Genomic DNA, 21,862 nt, shown 5'->3' on the forward strand with positions numbered 1-21,862 from the left:
CAGCGCCGCCTGGCGGCTCGGAGGACCCGGCCCTCCGCATCCGCACCCTCCACAGCCTTATTCTCATATATTCACTTAAAAGCCTCAAAACCTTCTAATACCCTTAAAACGTAAAACTTCTGGGGATGAAGTCAGGGATGACAACGCTCCCGTGCTTGAGTATTCACTCGGTTTTATTCAAACGCCAGAGGTGAAGTACAAACTGTAGGTACACAGCGTTTTGTTTCCTTAAAAACAGTTTGTGTTTTACATAATTCCAAACAACTTTCAAAACTAAGTTGTTGAACAGTTTCACCTAAAAGGTTGAGGTTTGGTTTTAGTCCATTTAAAAAGGGATTTGAATGAAAGGATTCAGAATTAAAAGCGGTTATATATATTTTTTCCACTCTAAAAGGAGGAAAGTGAGGATGCAGTTACAGATAGCTCACCCCAGATTCCCATTCTGAGAGGACTAAGCTCCTAGAAATATCCTCAACTCCCAACGCAGCTTTTTCTGAACCATTAGTGAGTCGTTTTACCTGAATAAAACCTGAAATCCTAAGAGAAGTATCTGCTGCATCTGGCTACAACTGCATGTCACACTGCTTCTAGGTCAGAACACAAGTATCACATTAAATTTACATGACAAAAATTGACAAAAATCAACAAAAATCAACAAAAATAGGGTCAACGCATCCACGGTATCCTTTCCTGTCCTAAAACATCCACTAGACTGAAAAGAACGATGAGAGTTTCATTTAAATAGTGTGAATTTAAATGCTAGAAAAAAAGGGTCAGTAAAACCTAAGCCCACATATCACCGAAGAACAGAAAGTTGCAAGTAACGATTTTAATTCCCGAAACAAACCCAAAATGTACAGGTCCTTTAGTGTTTTCACAAAGACTTCCCTAAAGGATCGGATTCATTTTGGTGTAGAACAGAAGAGGAAGGATTGCTTTGCTGCCAGACTGAAAATCAAAGACAAAACCACAAGAGGCACTACCAACATTGGAGCGTATAACTTAAAAAGCACCGTGTGAACGATCACTACCCATTACATCAAAAATATGATACATTTACTTCTTTCATCTCTTAACATTATAAGATAGAGGTTGGGCAAAGTGCACCAAAAAATTGATGCATGATAGTTCCAATACGTTAAACAAAATGTACTATATTAGAACATTAATAGTTAAAAATTGATGGTGACTTCTCGTCCAAATTCAGATAGCTTACCAGGTCCTAGAAATCCTCTGGAAAAAATCAATTACCAAGTTCTGACTTCACCTTCTTTCACAGTATTCCAGGTGATGAAAACGTACTCCTAATGGAGAGGTGAAGGGTAATTATTTGCTACTGCATTTCAATTACTGTAACAAACTAGTGTCACATCTTAGCAAGATCTCCCAGCAGTGTCACAAAGCGAGTCCCAGTTTCTCCACAATCCCACTGTAACAAGTCACTCCAGCACCCACCCAGCTCCAACCCAACACTGACCCCAGCATAACCCCCTGCAAGGAGCTAATGGTTTATTCACCCTCTACCAATTATTCATCTTGATTCCCCCGTTTGCAGAGTATTATTGTAAAATCTAACTATTGGCAGCACCGGCGTTGCTGGTTTAGTTTCTAGGAAGAGCGATGGATCCAGGTGCTGCTGGATTTGCTATACATTTTAATTGAACAAGTGTAATATACAATTCATATTTGAACATTATGCCATCCAAGTCCACACAATGTCCATCGAATAAATCAATGTGATGTTGCAATAAAATACACGATCTGATTGAGCTAATAAAGTTCCTCATCACATATCCGAGATAGATCCAATGCCTTTAGTATCAGACTGAAGCCAGAAATAACCAAGTGCGCTTTATGCGGGCGAGCATTCTGACAGTATTTAATGGTTTGCAGCATCTGCTTGTCGAGGCCAGCCTTCTTCCTCCACACCAGAGTCATATTCTTCCTCAGATGAATCTTTAGTAGGAGCCCTATAATTAAAACAAACTGATGAGATACTTCAGATACAGTTTCTGTAGCTTCTGGTCAACATGTCACCACAGTGAAAACTGCTTGAACAAGCATTCACCTGCTAAATGACCTTCTGAGCTGAAAACAGTGCTATGCAGACGACTACCAGCATGCACTCTCATTACTGAGAGCCAAAAAGCCATTGAATTCAGCCAAGTCATTTGATTTAATCAATATATTTTGTATTTCCAGCAAATATGAATGGTGGTGCTCTACAAAATCCTGTAAAGCAGCCATCAGGGTAAGCAGGATACTCTCCACTCCAACCATCCCCTTTGAGACACAAGCTTCAGCACAGACACAGAATAGAAACCATGTACCTCAGTGGAAAAAGTTACCCTCAGAAAGCCGTCAGGGATAAAAACCAAGCCAGAGTTCCTAAATTTCAGACCTGTGTTTTTAACCTGACCCATTCCCTCTCAACTCCATCCTTTGTTCACTAAAATTAATACGGTTTTGTTTTCCTAAATCCAGATTTTTCCTGTGCTTTCAGCATTTCACCACATCATTACAACATTAAATTGTTTTAAGAGTTCAGCAAATCAGTAGATGTGTCTTTGTGCTTCTTCACTGCTACAAGAGCAATGGAGAAGAAAACTGCAGCAGCCTGTATAAAAATGAACCTCAGTGATGGAAAGTAGAAGGAGAAAGGAAAAAGTTCCGTTCCAGGAATTTCAGTACAGTCACAATTAAACTTATTAATTAAATTAATTAAAGTTTTTTTAGTGCTAACTTATGATGCTTATAATTCACTTCTGTTTCTACAGGTATACACACACACACACACACAAAAGGCTTAAAGTAACTTCACACGTAAGTTTATTTTTAGATTTCTATTTAAACCCTAATGCAATACAACCCCAAATTACAACCCCAAAGCCTCCAGGACAGAATAGGCACTAGTTCAGTTGTGTGCAGCATACAGAGACTTGAATAATTTTTAGGTTGTGTGTTTATAAGCTTGTTCCTACAGCAAACAGCAGAATACCTGTCTAGCTGTATTACTTGTCTGCTCTGAAACATCCGTTAGGGTTTTACCTAATGTATCCTGGCTCTTTTTTGCCTTCTACAACATCTTTGTCAACTTCCACACATACAATGTCAGAATTGGGCACTTCAAACATGGGCTCCAGTAACAGCTTCTCCTACAAGAAAATAGAAGGGGCAAAATGTTTCTGTATATCGTGTAAAATATTTCTCCCACACAACAATACGGTCAGCAAGTGATTTTCAGAGTTAGAGTGTTTTCTTGGAAAAGACTTATTGCATCCCATCCAAGACCCAGAACTAAGTGAAGTTTTGACTGAAAACTGTCAAGTTTAGGTCCATATACAAAAATGTAAGTAGCTTCATTTACTCAACATGAAAATTTACTCACCATTATAGATCGAAGACCTCTTGCACCAGTTTTTCTGTCCAGGGCCAGTCTGGCTATAGCCTTCAGTGCATCTTCAGTTACGTTTAATTCACACTACATAGAGAAAAACATGAAGTTTAGTTCACTGTTTCACTTATAACTCAACAGTAGGTTGCAAGCATTACTGAAAATAACTTACAAGCAGTTTACTTGTTACAGACCAGAACATTTAACATTTAAGCTTCAGCTACACTTTGGTTTTGACTAACACCACCTGTGTTGACTATGTCCTTTTACCTACAACTACTCTAAGTACTTCTAGAGTACATGAAGCAGCTCTTGATGCCTTCTAGGCAAGGTGACAGATGTTCATTTGAACATGAACATGAAGAGCAGCTCAACTACTTCCAGATAGTCACCCCACAAGCACAGTTACCCAGTGTAAACCAGTGTACCCAGTCAGGTTCTAACCAGTTTGCTTACTTTTTCTTCCACAGTGGGGAGGTGCATACATTGGGGGAAGAAGTGATTTCAGCTGCTATTTTAGATCACTTTAACATTGTATTTATAAACAAGAATATTGAAGAGTCACCAAATAAAAGCCTCAAACCTTATCCATGCTGAACAGGGCCTGGTACTGAGGAACCACAGCATTTCGTGGCTCAGTAAGAATCCGTACAAGGGTTTTCTCATCCAGGCTGTGCAGAGGAACCACCACGGGCAAACGTCCCACAAACTCGGGAATCATGCCAAACTCAATGAGGTCCCTGGCTTCCACGTGACGCAGCAAGCGATCCTTTTCTTCAATTTCTTCATGGGGATCAGACTCTCCACTTATATTAGCAAGATCAGCAGCTGCTGCAGCCCTTCTGCCTTTGCCCATGTTAGCTGGGGTCCCAAATCCTAGATACTGCAACACAAACATGTTATGCTTACAGAATTATAATAGTTACATCTTCTTTATGTAACTAAATCACTTTCTATGTGCATTAAAAAGTTGGAGTGACTGTCACTACACACAGAATCAAGAAATTACTTACAGTAAAATTATACCCCTTGCATAATCAGTTTCTTATACCATCTAATTCCCTCAGTAAAGTATCAATACATCAGCCTAAGAGCAAGGTTATTAATGTATCTTAAGTTTACACATACCAGTGACACTAAAAAGGGCTCTTCAGACATTAAGGAAATGCATGCAAGTGAGCTTGCATGAAAAGCTACCTGAATTATCATAACATTTGGATTTCAGTCACTCCTCTGTTGTTAGAAACAGGGTGCACATTTTGCCAGAAAGCTGCAGCCACAAGAACTCTGTCCCCAGACATTAATACCAAAAGCAGTGAACTGCATGACTAGGTATTTTAAGCTGATGAGAGCTTTTAGCACCATTTGCTCAAATTATGAGTAAAATACACATTTTCTGGGGATATCTAAAGGTTTTCTCAGCTTCCTACTTGGGACACTCCAACTGAAAGAAATCCTATTACAATTGCTACAACTGTTTCATATACTCTGTTAAGAAACACTGGACATGACAACAATGCAAGTTTACCACGTGAGTAGGGACAGCAAGTCCTCCCCCAACAGCTTTTAACTTCCCTATTTTTTTTCCCTATTTGCATATGCTAAAAATCTCTCTGTGGAAGCAGACATCACTGCAAGCTACTTAAGCCTACTAACAATAGGCTTGTTCTTCGCTACCTTTTTTAGGCTTGACCTCAGGTGCCCAGATAACAGATGGAAACCCCCTGCTTTACAAACATAGTGGGTCTGCAAATACAGCGCAACCTTTAGGAGTCTGTACTGTGAACAGTAATTAAGGTAATTTTCAGTTTAAATACAGCCTCATGCACTCACTTTTTCATTTTTCCTCCTGCTGATAATTCTGTCCAAACCATTAAAAGCACCAGAAGCTACAAAAAGGATGTTTGTTGTGTCAACCTGCACCGTTTCTCCACGTAGTTTACGAGAATTCTTCTCTGGAACGTTTACTATTGTGCCTTCGAGTAACTTTAACAAGCCCTAAAGAGGAAAGAAGAAATAAGCAATGAAAAAATTCCACTGTGTATCATCATATAAGGCAGCACACCAGACTGTGCTGACTTTCACAGAGGTACTTGCATTTTTTTATCCCGTGAGCCTTTACAGTAACAGCAAGTGCCTAAATAAATCAGTTTTCCATACAATCCCTCTCAAGCATAGACAAAAATCTAACTTTAATGTGACTCCCATGTACACTATAAGCTGCATTTGGCAGTAACCTGCTTTAAGAGTTTTGTTCAAACAGAAAATGTTTTCTGTTCTTGCCTACATTATGCAACTTGCCATCTGAATGCTGCAGAGATGTTTTTCAATTAAAAGAACTCAACTGCAACTCAATTAAAATGTTTCTATGAAGCAGTCATGAGTTACTTTTATTTTGAATGAAGAGGAAAGATGAGCGTTTCAAAAGGTTAATAATTAGGGAACTAAAGAACTATACTCTAAACACTCCCATGCCATCTGACATACAATAGGATGATACATAGACTCGTTGGGCTGTTCCCTTAACAAAGGAAAATCACTCTACAGAAGCACTCACTTGTTGAACACCTTCTCCTCCAACATCCCGTAACTGATGAATGCCAGGAACACTGCCAATCTTATCTACTTCATCCAGAAAAACAATTCCTGCAGTTACAGAAAGTGGAATTAAGGAAGACTTCACTTTTTAAGAGAAGCAAGAACTCACACACAGGGAAGAACATAGTTTAAGACAGCACCAGTCTGTTCACTTCCGTATTGCAGGTTACAAAATGTGCACAATCTTGTCCAAATACGGACAAGAAGAAAAGCTACATGATATGCTTAAAGTTGTTTTCATGTTTATTCTCACTTAAGGTTCAGGTACATGCAACAGGAATATCAATCACAGAAATACTGGTGGTCTCATTCAAGCACTTAGGTAAGTTTAACACAGTCTATGAATGAACTTCAGGAAACACACTGCAGAAGTTTACCTTGCTGAGCTTTTTCTACATTGTAGTTGGCATCTTGGAGCAGTTTTGCTATGACAGATTCAATGTCTTCACCAACATAGCCAGCTTGGGTCAAGGTAGTACAATCACAGATGGCAAAGGGTACATCTAGGCATTTAGCTAGAGTCTGAGCCAGCAAGGTTTTACCTGATGAAATAAAACCTCTATGTTATAACCACTACACATTTCTCTAGAGCACACAAACCCAAATATTTACCATAAAGTCACCATTACTGTCATTAGATATTCTAAATGATGCCAACATGCTCATATATTCATATAAGAATATTTTCCAAGGCAGCTAGTTTTCATGAGCAGTGTTTTTTACATTAGCAAGCTGTATTTCTCAATTAGAGTAATAGCATACACTTGAGGCAGCTTGAAATGCAGAGTATCACAAAGTGTGACACAACACAGAAACCAGAATACATGTACTTGCATAGATTAAAGATTAAATAAATCAGTAGTCCTTTGCAGACAATCAGGGTACAGTGCAAAGTCCAACTGCTCCTGCTTTGAAGTTGGGGAGAAACAGAATTGAAGTATTATTTGGTGAATGTTCTCCCAAATAGCCTGCAGAATACTGTCACCTCAGCACAAACACTCCCACTTTTTATGAACATGCAAGTATCAGTTCTCTTTTAACTCCCCTGCAACTCATCTGTCCCAGAGGTGGAACAACACTTTCTACTGCAGCATCTCAGATTGCCATCTAAAGCACAGAAACTTTAAATGCATTTTATTTCAGCTGAATTAAAGCTGCACTTTTTAATCAGGCAGTAAAATATAGGCATTTAAAATAATAGAAAACAAAACCATGCGAATAGAGCTCCTTCCTTTTCAAGGCCATTTAGCTCAGCTTGTTTCCATGGCACGAAAGCACAAAAATCCCAGTTTGGACTCCACAGCTTAGCTTTTTATACACCAAATTGTAATAATCATTAAAGAGGAAAATCACTCGGTAACAATCAATCTTAAGAAAAATCTGACACAGCTGTGTAATACCTGATCCAGTTGGTCCAAGCAGCAAAATATTACTTTTTTCAAGTTTTATGTCATCATTGGGTGAATCTAGTACTTCTCCTCCCCGTTTTTCCTGAGGTATCTGCTGGTTCATTTGTTGCTGCATCGATGCTCCTAAAGCATTACCGTGTGGACTGATTCCAGCAATCTGCAGAAGTTCTGAAGAGGACAGTAACAGAACTGTTTGAGCACCAACAGGATCTGCCATTACTTTAAATGCATGATAAAAGCTTGGTGGTCCTGTTTAGTTCTGCAAATCTCTAATTCTATCTGTACAGAAGTTTACAGATAGGACAGCAACAAAAATATGGTACAATTATTACAAAAAATGAGTTTCAACTGTATCTTTGCACAAAGGCATATCTGCATATATGAAAAGAATTACTAAAATATTCCTCTACAGTAAAAACAAGAGAAATTTTCAGTCTTACAAATTAAGTAATTTTAACTGTAATTTTTAGTGGTTTTTTTTCTAAACATAAGAGAAGAAATAAATCCAAACTGCTGATCTCTATGATGAAGACATGCAAGAACTGGTTTACTCTGACAAGTACAAAAGCAATGCACAGGTCTACTCTCAAGACTTGAAGAGTTGTCTTACTTCAGTTATTACAGGTTTTGGCCCTACACATGGATATGGAGATTGAGCTGGATTTTCTTTTTTCAGAGCACTAGTTTTAAGTGGTTTGCAGGGTAGAATTTTGAAGATTAAGCAAACTGGTCTGAAGAGGTGTAACTGGGATTACAAACTGACCTGCACTAGACTAAGAAGTTCAACAGCCAGTGAGAGTTCTGGTGGACTGCAAATAAACATAACTGACATCACCCACACAAAAAAAAAGAGGGCATTCTGAGGTTCAAGGTGACAGTGCCTTTTAAGAGTGCAAATACCCCACAGTTGCATAACTTCCTTTATTATCTATCTCACATGATATTCTGTACAGTACTACTAATATAATCACATCTCAGATATATAATTCAATTTCACTTGCTCTACTGAGAATAATTCTAGGGATTAATTAATAGTAATTAATTAATCAGCTTTATAAAAGGTATTTAATCAAGTTACCTGCTTTCCACCTAGAACTAGATAGTCAAATCCCAGTCAGCCCTTTTAAAGCCACACTCAATGCCATCAATTAAATTTACTTGCAGAAGAAAAGCAAACAGGATTTCAGCCAGCATTTTAAACTAGCAGTCACTAAGGACTATTCTAAATTAACATGAGAAGAGTAGATATTGCAGAGGAGGACATGAGGAGAGAGTTCACTTACTTGTAAATCTGTACTCATCCTCCCGTCTTCTGATTTCTAATTCTAAGAGAGAGGATGAAAACAGTAATAAAAAAAATAAGTTTATAAAAGCTTATAAATTCTCCACCTCTTGCCCTCTTCCGAATACATCTCATTACTATGTATTAATGTATTTCTAACATGAAATCCCCACATGAATTAGTTTTTATTGCTGCCAAATTCACCCAAACCCCAACATGCACTCTTTTAAAATGACAGCAAGCTTTCTGCTACTAAAACAAGTAACAATCTATCACCTTTGATTAGATTTTCATTTTAAAACCACTTACATAAGGGGGGGGTGGTGGGAAACTTGCAGTGACATAATTCTGCTTTAAAAAGGCTTCCTTAAACTCTTACATTTAGATCTGAGTGTTACAATATAAGATTTCCCATATTTTAAGGTACTGTTACAGACACACTCACTGCCAGTCCCTCTGGTTATGCACCATTTTATTTCCCTGTAGAGGGTCAGTATCTTCCCAGTGCCACGTTCACAACTGCTCTCCTGCCACTATCAGAACAGTGCTACTCATGTTCCCCCCTCAGTTAAAACACTTCTTTATGTAAATTCAAAAACAAAGCAGATTTCTGTTTTCTCAGCATACTAGTTTTCATAAGAGAACACAAAACACCTTAAAAAAAAAAAAAAATCAAGGTAGACTTTGAATCAGAGACAGTAACTTAATCCTACTTCTAAAAATAAATTAAGATCAACATAGCTACATTCTTACTCGGTAGCAAAAGTACTGCCAAGAGTAACTCCATCTACACCTACTAGATATGGAACAATACTATGGTGACCAACAGATGCTGCCAGCAGCAGCTAAGTGAGGTTGGAAACCCAGCTATTCATCAAATTACCTCTGCAAAATAGTATCTTCATGATCTGCATTGTGGCTTGCCGATTAAGCAGCAGATCAACTGTTAAGCAGTAAATGAGATTAGAAAGTAAAATTTAGGAAGCTCGTTTTATAAAGTTAAATACCTAATAATAGGTATTTAATAATAGGTATAATAAATATCTAATAATATGTGTCAGCAAAAAAAGCTAAACATTTAACACAGAAGGCGATACCCATGGCAGCATAAAGCTTCTGGATTACTATTTAATCACAGAAGTTCATGTACAGTGAAAATTAAATTTAACACTAATTCCTTTAGGTCATGTCACTTTCAGAACATCTGACATCAAAGTAAAACCTTTCTCAGGGTTTCTTAAATGAGGGTAAGTTTGATTTGACCAGAAGAAATATCAAACATCATACAAACCCCTTGGTGTTAAAGAAGTCTGCTTTTCAGCTTCTGCTTGCTGTCTCAGGTTAGCTGGGATATTATTGTAGATCCTCTTGTAATGATTGTACACAGCAACTGAAAGCACCTTCTTGGCAAAACACTGACCAACAACGTATTTGTCGAGGTAGTTGTAAATCTGAAAAATAACTCAATCTTAGTAACACTTTAAATCACCTTGCAGCAGAAAAGAGAAGATAGTATATTGTGCCAAAGATGGACTTCGGCCTAAACCAACCATTACAGAACTAAGAAACAGAAAGCCAACATTTAAAATACAGAATATATCCCTGTTGATAAGTTTACTTAAAAACCTGGAGTTTACACAATCATATTGTGTCTGTCAGTTCTCCTCTACTAATATTTAAACCCGTTGTCATTTGCACCCAAATTTGTAAGAGCAACAGAAAGGGCAGCCTACTCAGGAGCTATGTGGAGCTTCAGAAACCATTGCAGTCCACTAGGAACTGAGAAACACATTAAGTTCCCTCACTACTCGGGAGAGGGAAACCAAATGACTTAAGATGTCATGGCCACAAGTTAAGCAGACAAAGTTCTCACTCAGAAACAGGCCAAATCCAGGCTTCTGCAGCTCAAGCAGCACCCTTATGCTAACATAAGGGTGCAGAGTATGCCAAGAGCAGGAAATAATACTGCAGTTGGTGAGGGCTGAGGTTAGCCTCCGGGTCATAAGGAGAAAATGAAGGTACTGGATGTCAGTCACAAGATGAAGGCAGAGGAAAAACAAGCCCAACTACTTCCATTGGATCTACTTGTTTCCTTTATCAGTGCTCTGCTGGGTCACATAGCTCTGAAGGGTTTAATCTTGAGCTAATCATCTTTATTGTTTGTTGCTCCAACCATTACACACCTGATGCAGATTAAGAAGTAAAATGTTCCACCATGCTGCAATACAAGGAAACACTGGAGTGACATTAAGAACCAAACCTTTTTCGGTGGAGGCGGCGGCTTCTGCTGGAATGCCAATTTCACAGCTTCTGCTGCTGACTCGGGCTCTTTAATGATGCTCTTTTTCGTGTCCGCCTCTGACAGTACAACGAAAAAATGGTGACACTTTTCACACTTCACAAAGCGGGTGGAAGCTGCAGAAAAAGTAAACCAAAACAGTAAGAGGAATTACTCAGCATTCATTAAACTGCCATGGGACAAGCACTTGTAAGACAGCACAGCCACCTCTGTGCTTACACACTTCCCCTTCATTCACCTTTGGAGCAATTACTGGACTATGAAATTTGACAACAAGGGAATACAGTTTGCCCAAAAAGTCACAATGCAGGGCAGCAACCAAACAAGGGATTAAAAAGCAAACATCTATTTCATACTTATTCAGTAGCACTACACTTGGAAGAGGAAACTTGGCACCTCAAAGCAGTGCAAAAACTAATGAGGACTTCTAACTATGCAGGAATTGTTCCTAACCCCAAAACTGACAGACAAAAAAAATGTAGTGAGGGACAGACCAAAGTGCAGGAAAGGAATCTACAATCTCAAAGACAGTAGGTTCAGGTAAGCTGTGGCAGATCCCAGTCTCTGCATCCCACTGGCTCCGGAACACTACACAGCCCGCTCGAGCCACCTAGGCCCAGGACATGTGCAGCAGGGTCACACAAAGGGCTCATCCCAAGCAGGGGCAGCTGTGGTATGCAACAGATGAGCAGGACTTTGATGTTTTGCAAGATCTTTTGCTTATTTATTTTTACTGTCAAGAGGAGAACACATTTCTTTCAAATTCCAAAAGCCAAACCCTCCTACCACTAACTTTGTGAACTCTGTCTCGAGAAAACATGTTATCTACAGAGACTGATTTCAAAAGCCTATAATCTAGAACTTGCACTACTTGTGTTTTCCTTTGGAAAAACAAAGTTGAAATAATGGAAAATAAACAGTAGAGAAGAATAAATTTGCAATTCAAAATAGATCTTTTCTGACCATATTACCATGCTATTAAACGCAAATCATGTGCAACAGGGCTAATTTAAAGTAAATGTATTAAAAGCAAAGTAAATGTAGCAAAACATGAAAAACTTGCATCAAAACTTCTGAAATCATAAAAACTTCTTAGCAAATGCCCTGACCACCATAGTAGCAGCTGATTTTAATAACAGCCACTGGCAATAAACAAGCTGCTTATTTATAACTTGTTGCCTCCCATAGAGCTGGCATCAGTAAAGAGGGGTTTCCTTTTTCTTATGACTGGGTAAGACAGACCAGCAGATTCCTTTAAGAATGTAGCACATAATGCTATGGCCACCACAGCTTTATTACCTCTACTCCAAAGAAAATTTGTCTAAAGGCTGGAAAGTTCTTCTGGCATCCTTCCAAATTACTGTAATCTGCCTGATGGGAACAGGGTGGAGAACCACCTGCCTGCACTCACCCCTCTCACATAACTGTTATTTAGCAACAAAAACATAAAAAAGCCCAAACTCTCCCTGAATGACCACTCAAAACACCTCTGATACTCTGAGTGACCACACTGCCATAAGGCTGTTGTCCTTGCTAACATAAATTAGCAAAAAAGCATCCCTGCAATGCTAATAGTCAGCTTTATTAGTCAGCTGACAGCCATAAGAAATTTGCCCCTTTACAGACCCAGAGGGATGGTTAACTAAACAGAAAATAAGGAGCAGGCTGTAAGAATACTATTGTGCATCTTTACAACATCATTCACTGAAAAATGTGTGTAGAGTACACTTTTATCAATTACCCCAAACAGCACAGAGGAAGGTTACTAGAGATCTTCTAATTTTTGGCAAGACCAGTAGAATCCCAGCCTGGTTTGTGTTGGAAGGGACTCTAAAGCTCATCCAGCTCCAACCCCTGCCCCGGTCAGGGACACCTTCCACTAGAGCAGGTTGCTCCAAGCCCCTGTGTCCAACCTGGCCTTGAACACTGCCAGGGATGGGGCAGACACAGCTTCTCCGGGCACCCTGTGCCAGTGCCTCAGCACCCTCACACGGAAGAGCTTCTGCTTCAGAGCTCATCTCAGTCTCCGCTCTGGCAGGTTAAAGCCATTCCCCTTGGCCTGTCCCTACAGGCTCTTGTCAAAAGTCCCTCTCCAGGTTTCCTGTAGCCCCTTTAGGCACTGGAGCTGCTCTAAGGTCTTCCGTTAAGGAGCCTTCTCTTCTCCAGCTGCCCCAGCCCAGCTCTCTCAGCCTGGCTCCAGAGCAGAGCTGCTCCAGCCCTCGCAGCATCTCCATGGCCTCCTCTGGACTCTCCAGGTCCATAGCATCCATAGTTGCAGGGAAACACTGATGTATGGGGAGCCTGGGGAAGGAGACTTGGTTACAGAAACAGAGTCATGTAACTGGCCAGTTTCTATCATCTACACAGCAATCTTGAGAAAAGCACCAATATGACTGTTAACAGAGCAGAAAGAGAAAAAGGAAGTTTGTTCTAAATGTAAGGAAACCAAGTTTAAGTACTGCTATCTCCCTGTTTGCAAACAACTTTGCTATTTTTAAATACTGGCACGTTCTTTTAGCAAACATAAAAGCATGGCAAAGAGCCTCCATGTCAAGTTACCTCACTGTTATAAAGTCATCTGCAAATATTTACAGTGTGCTAAACTGCAACTCAAGAGTTATTTTTGCTTCAGGCAACATAAGCATAGAGCTGCATTTGCGAAGAGATTTGTGAAGTCTGCAGGAGCTGACCTTGCCAAAGAGAAAGGCTGAGTTTTTACAGTACGTACAGGAAGCCAAAACAATTGGGGGATTAATCTTAAAAACACTTGCAGGGTTGAGATAATGGGCTACTATTAAACTGCTCTAATAAACATCAGGAAAAAGAGCAGGGAAGTCTTGCTTTGGAGGATGGGAGCTGACCTGATGGTGTCAAGCGGAGGCAGTAAAAGCAGTGCTTAGACAAGGCTTTTTATACCGATCAGCTTTATAGCTGTTGGATTTCACCCCACATCTGAGGCTCACATCTTATTTCACTGATCACGAAACCCTTCTTACAGAGCCTCACAACCCAAAGCAACACAGGAACTGCTGAGAAAGTGTGTCAAAGCAAAATTCCTGTTGGTTTGCATCATATTCCTTCCTTAGCTGTTAATTACTGGAAAACCATTACCAAGCAAATCCTTATACAAGATTTGTGAATGCAAAGTGAAGCCCCACTGAAAGCAAACTCCACTGGACAACCAGCCCATCCCACTGCCACTCAATGGCAATTAATTTACTAACAAATGTGGCTTTTAGTCAGTGTTTTGTTCCCCTACCTCTCTCAAAGTCTGAAAAAAATATTATTTAGAAACAAATAAACATTTTCCTTTGGCTTTAGATATTTACTTAAAGCTCTGCAGTTCAGTCATTCAAACCAGAATTGAAAGAATTCATCATTTTTGCTAACTAAGCAAAGGCTTATCTGAAAAATCCAATTACAGTATGTTTAATACAAGCTGCAACCCATTCATTTTGGGCAGAATGGGACAGAGATCTCTTATTAGGTTTTGTTTTCTTTTTAATTGTTTCTAAGATAATTAGAACTTCACTCTTCTGTTCTCAAGTGCTTTATATTCTACAGTTTGGCTGGGAAGCAGCGTGCTCAAATGAACAGACTAAACCAGAAGACAGGCCCATGACTCACAGGAATTTCTGAGAAATCAGAGTAATTTCAGTCTTTGGTTTAATTTAAGTTACCAATTAACAGAGAACTGAGGACTGCTCTTCTCAAGATGAACAGAAGTGTGCTCTGCTCCGTTACCTGGTGACACTGGGCTTAGTTCGAACTAATTAATAACAGATTCATTTAAAGCTGTTTTTACAGCTTTAGTCCTCAGAGTAGTACATGCGAGGAGAAGAGGAGATACATTCAGCTATTCAAAGGAGACTTCCTCATATTTTGACTTTGAAGCTTCTGACATGTCTGACCACCTAGAACACTGTTTTTACAAGCACAAAGCAGGTTTCCAGTCCCAAACTCTTTCCAGGTTTTGCAGTATCAGTACTGGTGAATGTGAGATTGCAAATGCCAGGCATTTTTTTCCTCTTCCTAAGAAAGTTTTCTTAGGAACACTGACAACATACTAAATCAGCCTCTGCTTTCCAGGGATACACAGTGATTGTCCAGAGGTATTTCCAGATAAAAGCACAAACTCTGGTAACAAGGGGAGCAAACACATGAGTGAAGTGAGAGAGTTTCAAAATGTCTCTGTCTACTCATGAATCATCTGATAAGAAGGTAAATGAGGTTAGAAATCCTTCCACTGTTTTCAACCACACCTAGTCCAGGGAGAGGCCAACATACTGACCACCACACAGGATTCTATTTCTGGCTCCATCAACTAGTGCCAGATTTTTCAGAAAACCTCACTGACTAAAGTTTCAGACAAACAAACCAAAAAAAAAGCTTATTGTTTCTGGGGAAAAAAAAACAGGGACTGAGGACTGATCCTTGTATATAACATAAATATATTCTAATTATAGAATTGTCTCATGATTCATGATGTTTGATCCTTTTTCTTAAATAGCATTTTATACAAATAACAGCAAAAAGTAGCACATCCGCTCATTATTTTCACCCACTGCCACATTAACTGGTGTTGAACAAGTTTCTGCTGACCTTGTCTTAAGCTTCTTAGTGCACAAGTCTGATCATGACTTGATACTTCCTCCTTGAGCCCTACCAACTAACTGGTATTTGCTTTCTGACAACTATTTTCTAAGCTGGTCTCATTAGCACTGAAATAAGGAGAAATGTCTTCAAGTCTTATAGAACATAAAGCATAACTGGCATTAATATGGACTGTACTTGAGAAAAAGTAGCTATTGCAGCTGGACACGAGGCATCTGACACAGCTTTGGTTTTCTATTTGGACTTTCCAGACTCCTATTTGGAATGTATTATGGATCTGGCTTCCCCACGGAAGAGCATTCTAATAAGTCATCTGTCATACACTAATTCCTCTGCTGGGTAAGCACTTTGGTTATAGTATGTGCAAGATTAAAGTTTTATTATTTAGTAAATTGAAGACATACTATAAATGGGTATATAAACAAACATCAGTAGATAAAATGCTATCGTTTATGTGAGCACCTCTTCCACTGAATAAAACATAATGAACTACTTTAAAACTGCCTATTCAGATGCAGTCCAAATTCCACCACCACATTCTGCTCCACTACACACCATAGGAAATCACACGGATGTACCCACGGAGACAATACAACCTTACACCAACATGGCAAAACTAAGTATAACGGAAGTTTTGACACCGTATAATTAGGTAGGTTAAAAGTTAGCTATCAGAATATGTCAGATCACAAATACAGTCATATCTGTGTCTATTTAATAAAGTATTAATTAACACTTACACACAAAGGTCTCCACGTGTGTGCACAAGTCACCACACTTCGGGCAGCGCAGCTGGTTCCCTCCTTTCCCAGAGTTTCCGGAGCTGGACTTTTTACCACCCCCCTCACTGACAGACTTCTGAAAGAGATTTCCAGACAATTAGTCCCCAACAATGGAATTGTTACATGAAGCAGTCACCAGCGCGTTACAGAATCCAGTAATGTGAATACTGCAATAGCTGGATGACAAAATAACTATGGCCAGGACTTGTTAATGCCTTTGAAAACTATGAACACTACAATATATACATTTTGAAGTGTCCACACATCTACATTTCCCAGGTCTGCCAATTCTGGATGCCCATGGAAGAGGTATCCAATATCTATGTTAGAATTGCTTGGCTGGCATTAGAACAGTAACAAGCTGAACCGTGTCAAGACTGTTTTAATAGCATATTTCAATGCAATTTCTCCTAAGCCCAGAGAAGAAAACAAATCATACTTACAGTCCTTACAGACTGAGTAATTTAATTATCACAACTGTGTTGACTCTAAGGGTTTCTGAAGCCACAACTCTTCTTGTCCTTGACAGATAAAGCTATGGTGACACATATGGGATATAAAATATGCATCTCAAATTGCTCGGAAACATTTTACTTTTCACTTCTAAGGCAGAGATCCCAGACAGAACCCTACTTGTCTTCCTCTGTGTTACCCTTAGTGGTGTTGAAGGTTAACACTTTGTAAATCTATATCCACTGTATGCCTTCATAACCTGATTAATAATAAAAGCTATTATACTTTTAAGAAACAGCAAAGGTCTCTCTTCCCATTTTAGGGCAGTTCCCATTTTCTTAAGCCTTGCTTGCCTACTCATTTCTCCTTGTAAGCCTTCTCAAGAAAAGAGACTATTAAACTTCATCTTCCTTCTTCATTGGTTACAGGAGTTTAATCTGAACCTTCAGGACACACCTGTGTCGTCTGGACAGCTCCTGAGATGTCACAAGACACCGCACTAAGGCAAAATTATTTCCCGTGAACTCCCAAAATCATCTTTGCTGACTAAAGAGCAGTTTTAGTCTCAGATAATCATTTATCTGAAGAAGCTATTTATTAACTAATTACAAGGAAAGACCAGAATAAACGTAGAATAAAACTCCTCACAAACTTGTCTTGCTTTGTACAACTATCAAATCAGTGCTGAAAACACAAACATCTTCCAATGTACTTACTTTGAAAAGCCTACTTGGGGATAGCAGGCTTTTGAAGGAGAATAATTCTGATCTCTTTCCTGAGATCCTGAAACCTGTTGTGGATTTCTAACATTCTACAAAGTTTTCAAGTGTCACTTTCCACTAGGCAAAGAGATTTATAAAACTGGGAAAAGCTTTAAGGGATGTTCATAGGTTTGTCTGCTAACAAATTCACAGTATCATTTATTTTCACTGCCAGTTGTAGCACTTTGAAGGATCAGAAATGTCAAGAGTTAACAAAAATGTCAAGATTCTAATTGGAAGTAAGGAAACACTCTACTGAAGACATTTAGGAAGCATTCTGTGTAAATTACTGAAAAACCTAGTGAGTGGGGACTACCTTGTTTCCGTCTCCAGAACCATCCTTGCTTGCACCATCCTTTGAAGCAAAGTACGCTGGTGTTTCCGAAAAGTTTCTAAGAGGGATTCGCCTCAGGGAACAAGTTTCAAAAGTCCCAAGTTTTCCTAAAACAGGGATGCGTGTACGGCCACAAGTGATACCTGAAATAAAAGGCAAACCTTAAAATTAAACATTAAAAATACTACCATTCTAATCCCAATGCCACCAAACCTCAGAATTTATTTACATTAAATGGAGCTCCAAGGTTTCAGCAACAGCACTGAACTCTGAACAAATTTCAGTTACTCAGTATAAATTCTCTTCACCACTTTAACGTTCATCTCATTAGAAGCTGTTCATGTGATTTTTGGCCTGGATTGGCCCAAGATGACCCAAAAGTAATTCCATGTCCTCTGTCAGACAATTAAGAGCCCCACTGTCTCATGAAATAGGGAACATCCCAGTTATGAAACTAACCCTCAAAGAGTGATAAACACAATCAACATCCAGCACTTACTGTGAAATAATTCAACCCCTGAAGAGAAAGAGACACCTTTGAAATGTCCCCTTATTACACAAAAAGTTACCAGACAAGCGTCTCAGCCTCCCGGACTGCACATCTGGATTTGGTTTTCACCTGTGAACTGTACTAAAATCCAGTTTCCAAGAGTTTGAGGTACCACTTGACAACAAGAAGCTGTCCTGAAGAAAACTGAAAGGCAATGTCATATTTGGCACATGTTGACAGGCAGAAGTAAATTCAGCATAATCTTGACTTTGTTGGGACAGCTTCTTCCCAACATGAACAACAAACTCTTTGAGCAACTAAACAGCCTCTTCCTCCTCTTGCAACAGCGGGTAGGATTACATTTCATGACTAGGTATGATGTGAATCAACATATGTCATGCTTGAGATTTCAACATCTCTCAAGCTCCTGATAAACAAGAGCCTGGAACCCACCTCTCCTACTTAAAGTGGCAAATTTCTCACTTGCTTTCTAGTTTTGACAAAAACTCTGTGACAGAAAAGCTGTATAGCAACAATGACAATTACAAACTTGCTGATAATACATGGTTTTTCTGTTAGAGAGATGAGAGAATCCTACAGAAAACTCCAAAAACTCTTCCAAAACAAGAATAAAAACACTAAGAATGACAAGAGTAGTGCAGTTCATTTGCTTTGAAAGAGGTTGACAGTGAAAACCAAGAGCTGGAATCTCAGTTGAAAGGGGACATTTAAGAACATTCACCTTGCTACTGTAATGGGAAAAGTAAAGAAGAAAAGCATTATGGATGAGCCTGAATTTGCCAGGAAAACTCACACAGGCTTTTATAAAGCCACAACCAAGAGGACCATGTCAAATGAGATCTGATGTTGGTTTATTAACTTACATGCAACTTAAGATTCCTTGAAGATGATTTGCAGTTATTTTTAAGATGACTAAAAAAGGAATCTTTGAAAAACCTGCACTGGCATTGCTTTGTCTGTAAACGTGAGGGAGGAATAACAATCATTGTGCTTTCCAATCCTGCATTCCTCTGCTGAGTGCCACTGCCACACAGCAAAGCACTTGAGATTTCATAGGATAAACTATGAAAATATCACAGTAAACTTAAAAATATTGGCTCACTTTTACACACAGTTGTGTTCTTTCGACTGAATCTGCAGACTACATCTGCCAAGTGCACTTGTCAGTTGAGAATAAGCTGTGGTGTATGCTTACAATGCAGTAGCTGTTCTGCATAAATTGCCTCTCTTGGGGGCTTATTCCTCATAAATGGTTCCTTTATTGAGGTTTGTTTTATCACTTCTAAAGGGAATTGAGTAAAGACCCCTTAAATAAATAGAAAATACAAACCACCTCACCTGAACAAAGCCCTGAGCACAAAACAGGGAGATTTGGGCTGAAAGGATGAAGCACTAACACAGAAACTCAATTATTTTATCACTAAGCACTGCATGTGATCTAACAACCATCAATTTTAGTTCAGAGAACACCACTGATACAAAAAATGCACTGAAAACTGTACTGGATGAGCTACAAAACCACACACAGCATCAAGCACTGAGCTGTGAGTGCCATGTTACTGCCTGTGCACATCTACTGATCAGAAACTGCAGCTGCGGGACTTCACCTCCAGCCTTTGACAGGACACTGGCAGCAGACCCAGGCCAGGCAGCAGTCTTACACCCACACTGTAAGGCTCTAGTTGCTGTTAAATTCACTTCACTCTCACAAGAGTCTTAGCTGGGCAGTCTCTTGGGAACATTAAACTCACTCTTCTATATGTGCTGAACTTTGAAGGGTGGAGGTAGGCTAAACAAGAAAAAAAGAAATCATGTTATTGCTACATCAGCTAGTGGCTAAACACAAAAACCTCGTCCCTGTGCTCAGCACAAGGTCTGACTGATATTTTTCTGACAAAATCTCATTGTACAATTAAAGAATGAAGCACTAAGGAAATTATCACAGCTACTTTCTGGCACAAATAAGCCCAGAGGCAGATTTTTCAGTATAAACCAACATTCCAGCCCGATGCCTGGCAACTTCCACTGAATGATCCAGACACTGATAAACATTCAGATATGCCCCAGCTGACACCAGCACAGCAATATCTGCTCACACACACCCCAGCGGCAGTCTCAGGTGGTTGTTTGAAACAGTAAACTTAAAGGACATTCAAATGCTGGTAGCAGCAGTGACACGTATCCAGGGTGTTCATATTAGTGTGTTAAGAAAGGGAGGCTCCTATGCACCTTACTAACCTTTAACTGATACTTGAGGACAGAAATACTGACTTTTGGGCCAAGCTTCCAGTATCTTGGAAGAATCGACTGCCTAAGGAAGTGACAGGGAGACTGTGACAGAAGTGTCTCTGTCCCCCATGACACTTCATCAACCTGACTGACTGATCCATGCACTGAATACTCTCAAGCTTGTACCAACCAGCAACAGCAAAGTACCTGGCAGAAGACATGATCTGTCACAATAACAAAAATGCACCAAGATAAGATTATTTATTTAAGGACTATCATGGAAAGCTAATGCATAAATAATCTTATTACTCTGTATCTGGTTTAGTCTCCTTTGTTCTTTTACATTTCACTTTTAAATCTTCGTTCTAGCAAGAAAGAAAAAAACCCCACAAAAATTAAAAAATATACAATTCTGAAGTTAATTCAGAATGTTACTTGCTTTGAAGTTTATTATTTCAGTGGGTTCACATGAGGTCAGGCAGGTGGGAGTTGAAGGGACTGGTATAAACCTTTCAGCACAGGTGATGTCAGACGTAAATGTGAACTCAACTGCAATGAGTTAACTTGCCTCTTGAAGGCAATAAATCATCTCTGACTTGTCGGGCTTTTGCTGAAGGTACAATTAGAATCTAGTGGCAAATGTGGCAACAGCAGAGGCTTCCAGCACGATTCGGGGGTGGTCGGCCTTTCCCCAAAGCAGCACAGGGCACATCAACCCTCACTATCCACAAGAACACCCTAAAAAGGACAAAAGTAGTAAAAAGGAACAGCCTCCTTCTACTTCAACTTCCAGTAAGCGTTTTGCTGAGTTTCACCCTTCCCCACGTTGGAAATAACTTCTTTTTGCTAAGTGAGCCCAAGTCTTTATGAGAATCATTTCAGGTTTAGGCTGCAGAAAAAGACAGGCTTTTACTCAGTCAGCTAACTAAGCTCATTACTAGCACTGCGGGGTAACACACACTGTGTGACTGCTGCCGAAAATCACTTCTGTCGAAATAAGCTCTATTATTGTATTAAATTTCCAAAAAGGTGTTTCAACGGGGGGTTGTTTTCCAGAACTTCACACCGTGTAACGCTGCCCTTCATCCTGACGCGCCACCGGTCGTCCCCTCGCACCACCCGGGTGACACCAGCGAAATAGGGGGAAAGAAGAGAGAAAAAGAAAGGAAGAAAAACCAAACAGGCCGGGGCAGGCT

At 39.5% G+C, this 21,862-nt stretch overlaps 1 protein-coding gene across 1 annotated transcript; it reads right to left on the bottom strand.

The window, feature by feature from the left end:
- Positions 1-1,510: 1,510 nt before the first annotated feature.
- CLPX (caseinolytic mitochondrial matrix peptidase chaperone subunit) lies at positions 1,511-18,064 on the bottom strand. The gene is made up of 13 exons (XM_010010909.1): positions 17,909-18,064; positions 16,337-16,451; positions 10,944-11,098; positions 9,975-10,134; positions 8,685-8,726; positions 7,393-7,569; positions 6,370-6,534; positions 5,952-6,040; positions 5,228-5,392; positions 3,978-4,277; positions 3,389-3,481; positions 3,049-3,155; positions 1,511-1,970 (listed from the first exon to the last, which is right to left on the bottom strand). The coding sequence occupies exons 6-13, from the start codon at positions 7,514-7,516 to the stop codon at positions 1,880-1,882; spliced, it is 1,134 nt and encodes a 377-aa protein (XP_010009211.1). The 5' UTR covers positions 7,517-7,569; positions 8,685-8,726; positions 9,975-10,134; positions 10,944-11,098; positions 16,337-16,451; positions 17,909-18,064; the 3' UTR covers positions 1,511-1,879.
- Between the last annotated feature and the right edge of the window lie 3,798 nt (positions 18,065-21,862).

This window comes from Nestor notabilis, unplaced genomic scaffold (genome assembly GCF_000696875.1).
Source record: "Nestor notabilis isolate BGI_N333 unplaced genomic scaffold, ASM69687v1 scaffold22153, whole genome shotgun sequence".
NCBI classification, from domain to species: domain Eukaryota; kingdom Metazoa; phylum Chordata; class Aves; order Psittaciformes; family Psittacidae; genus Nestor; species Nestor notabilis.

Bases quoted from the DNA above. Each gene is read 5' to 3' on its own strand.
- CLPX (XM_010010909.1), bottom strand. From the start codon at position 7,516: ATGCAGCAACAAATGAACCAGCAGATACCTCAGGAAAAACGGGGAGGA. The intron at 4,278-5,227 runs GTGAGTGCATGA...TTTGTGTTGCAG, and splicing joins GCAGGAGGAAAAATGAAAAA to TATCTAGGATTTGGGACCCC. The intron at 3,156-3,388 runs GTGAGTAAATTT...ATTTTCTTGTAG, and splicing joins GAGGTCTTCGATCTATAATG to GAGAAGCTGTTACTGGAGCC.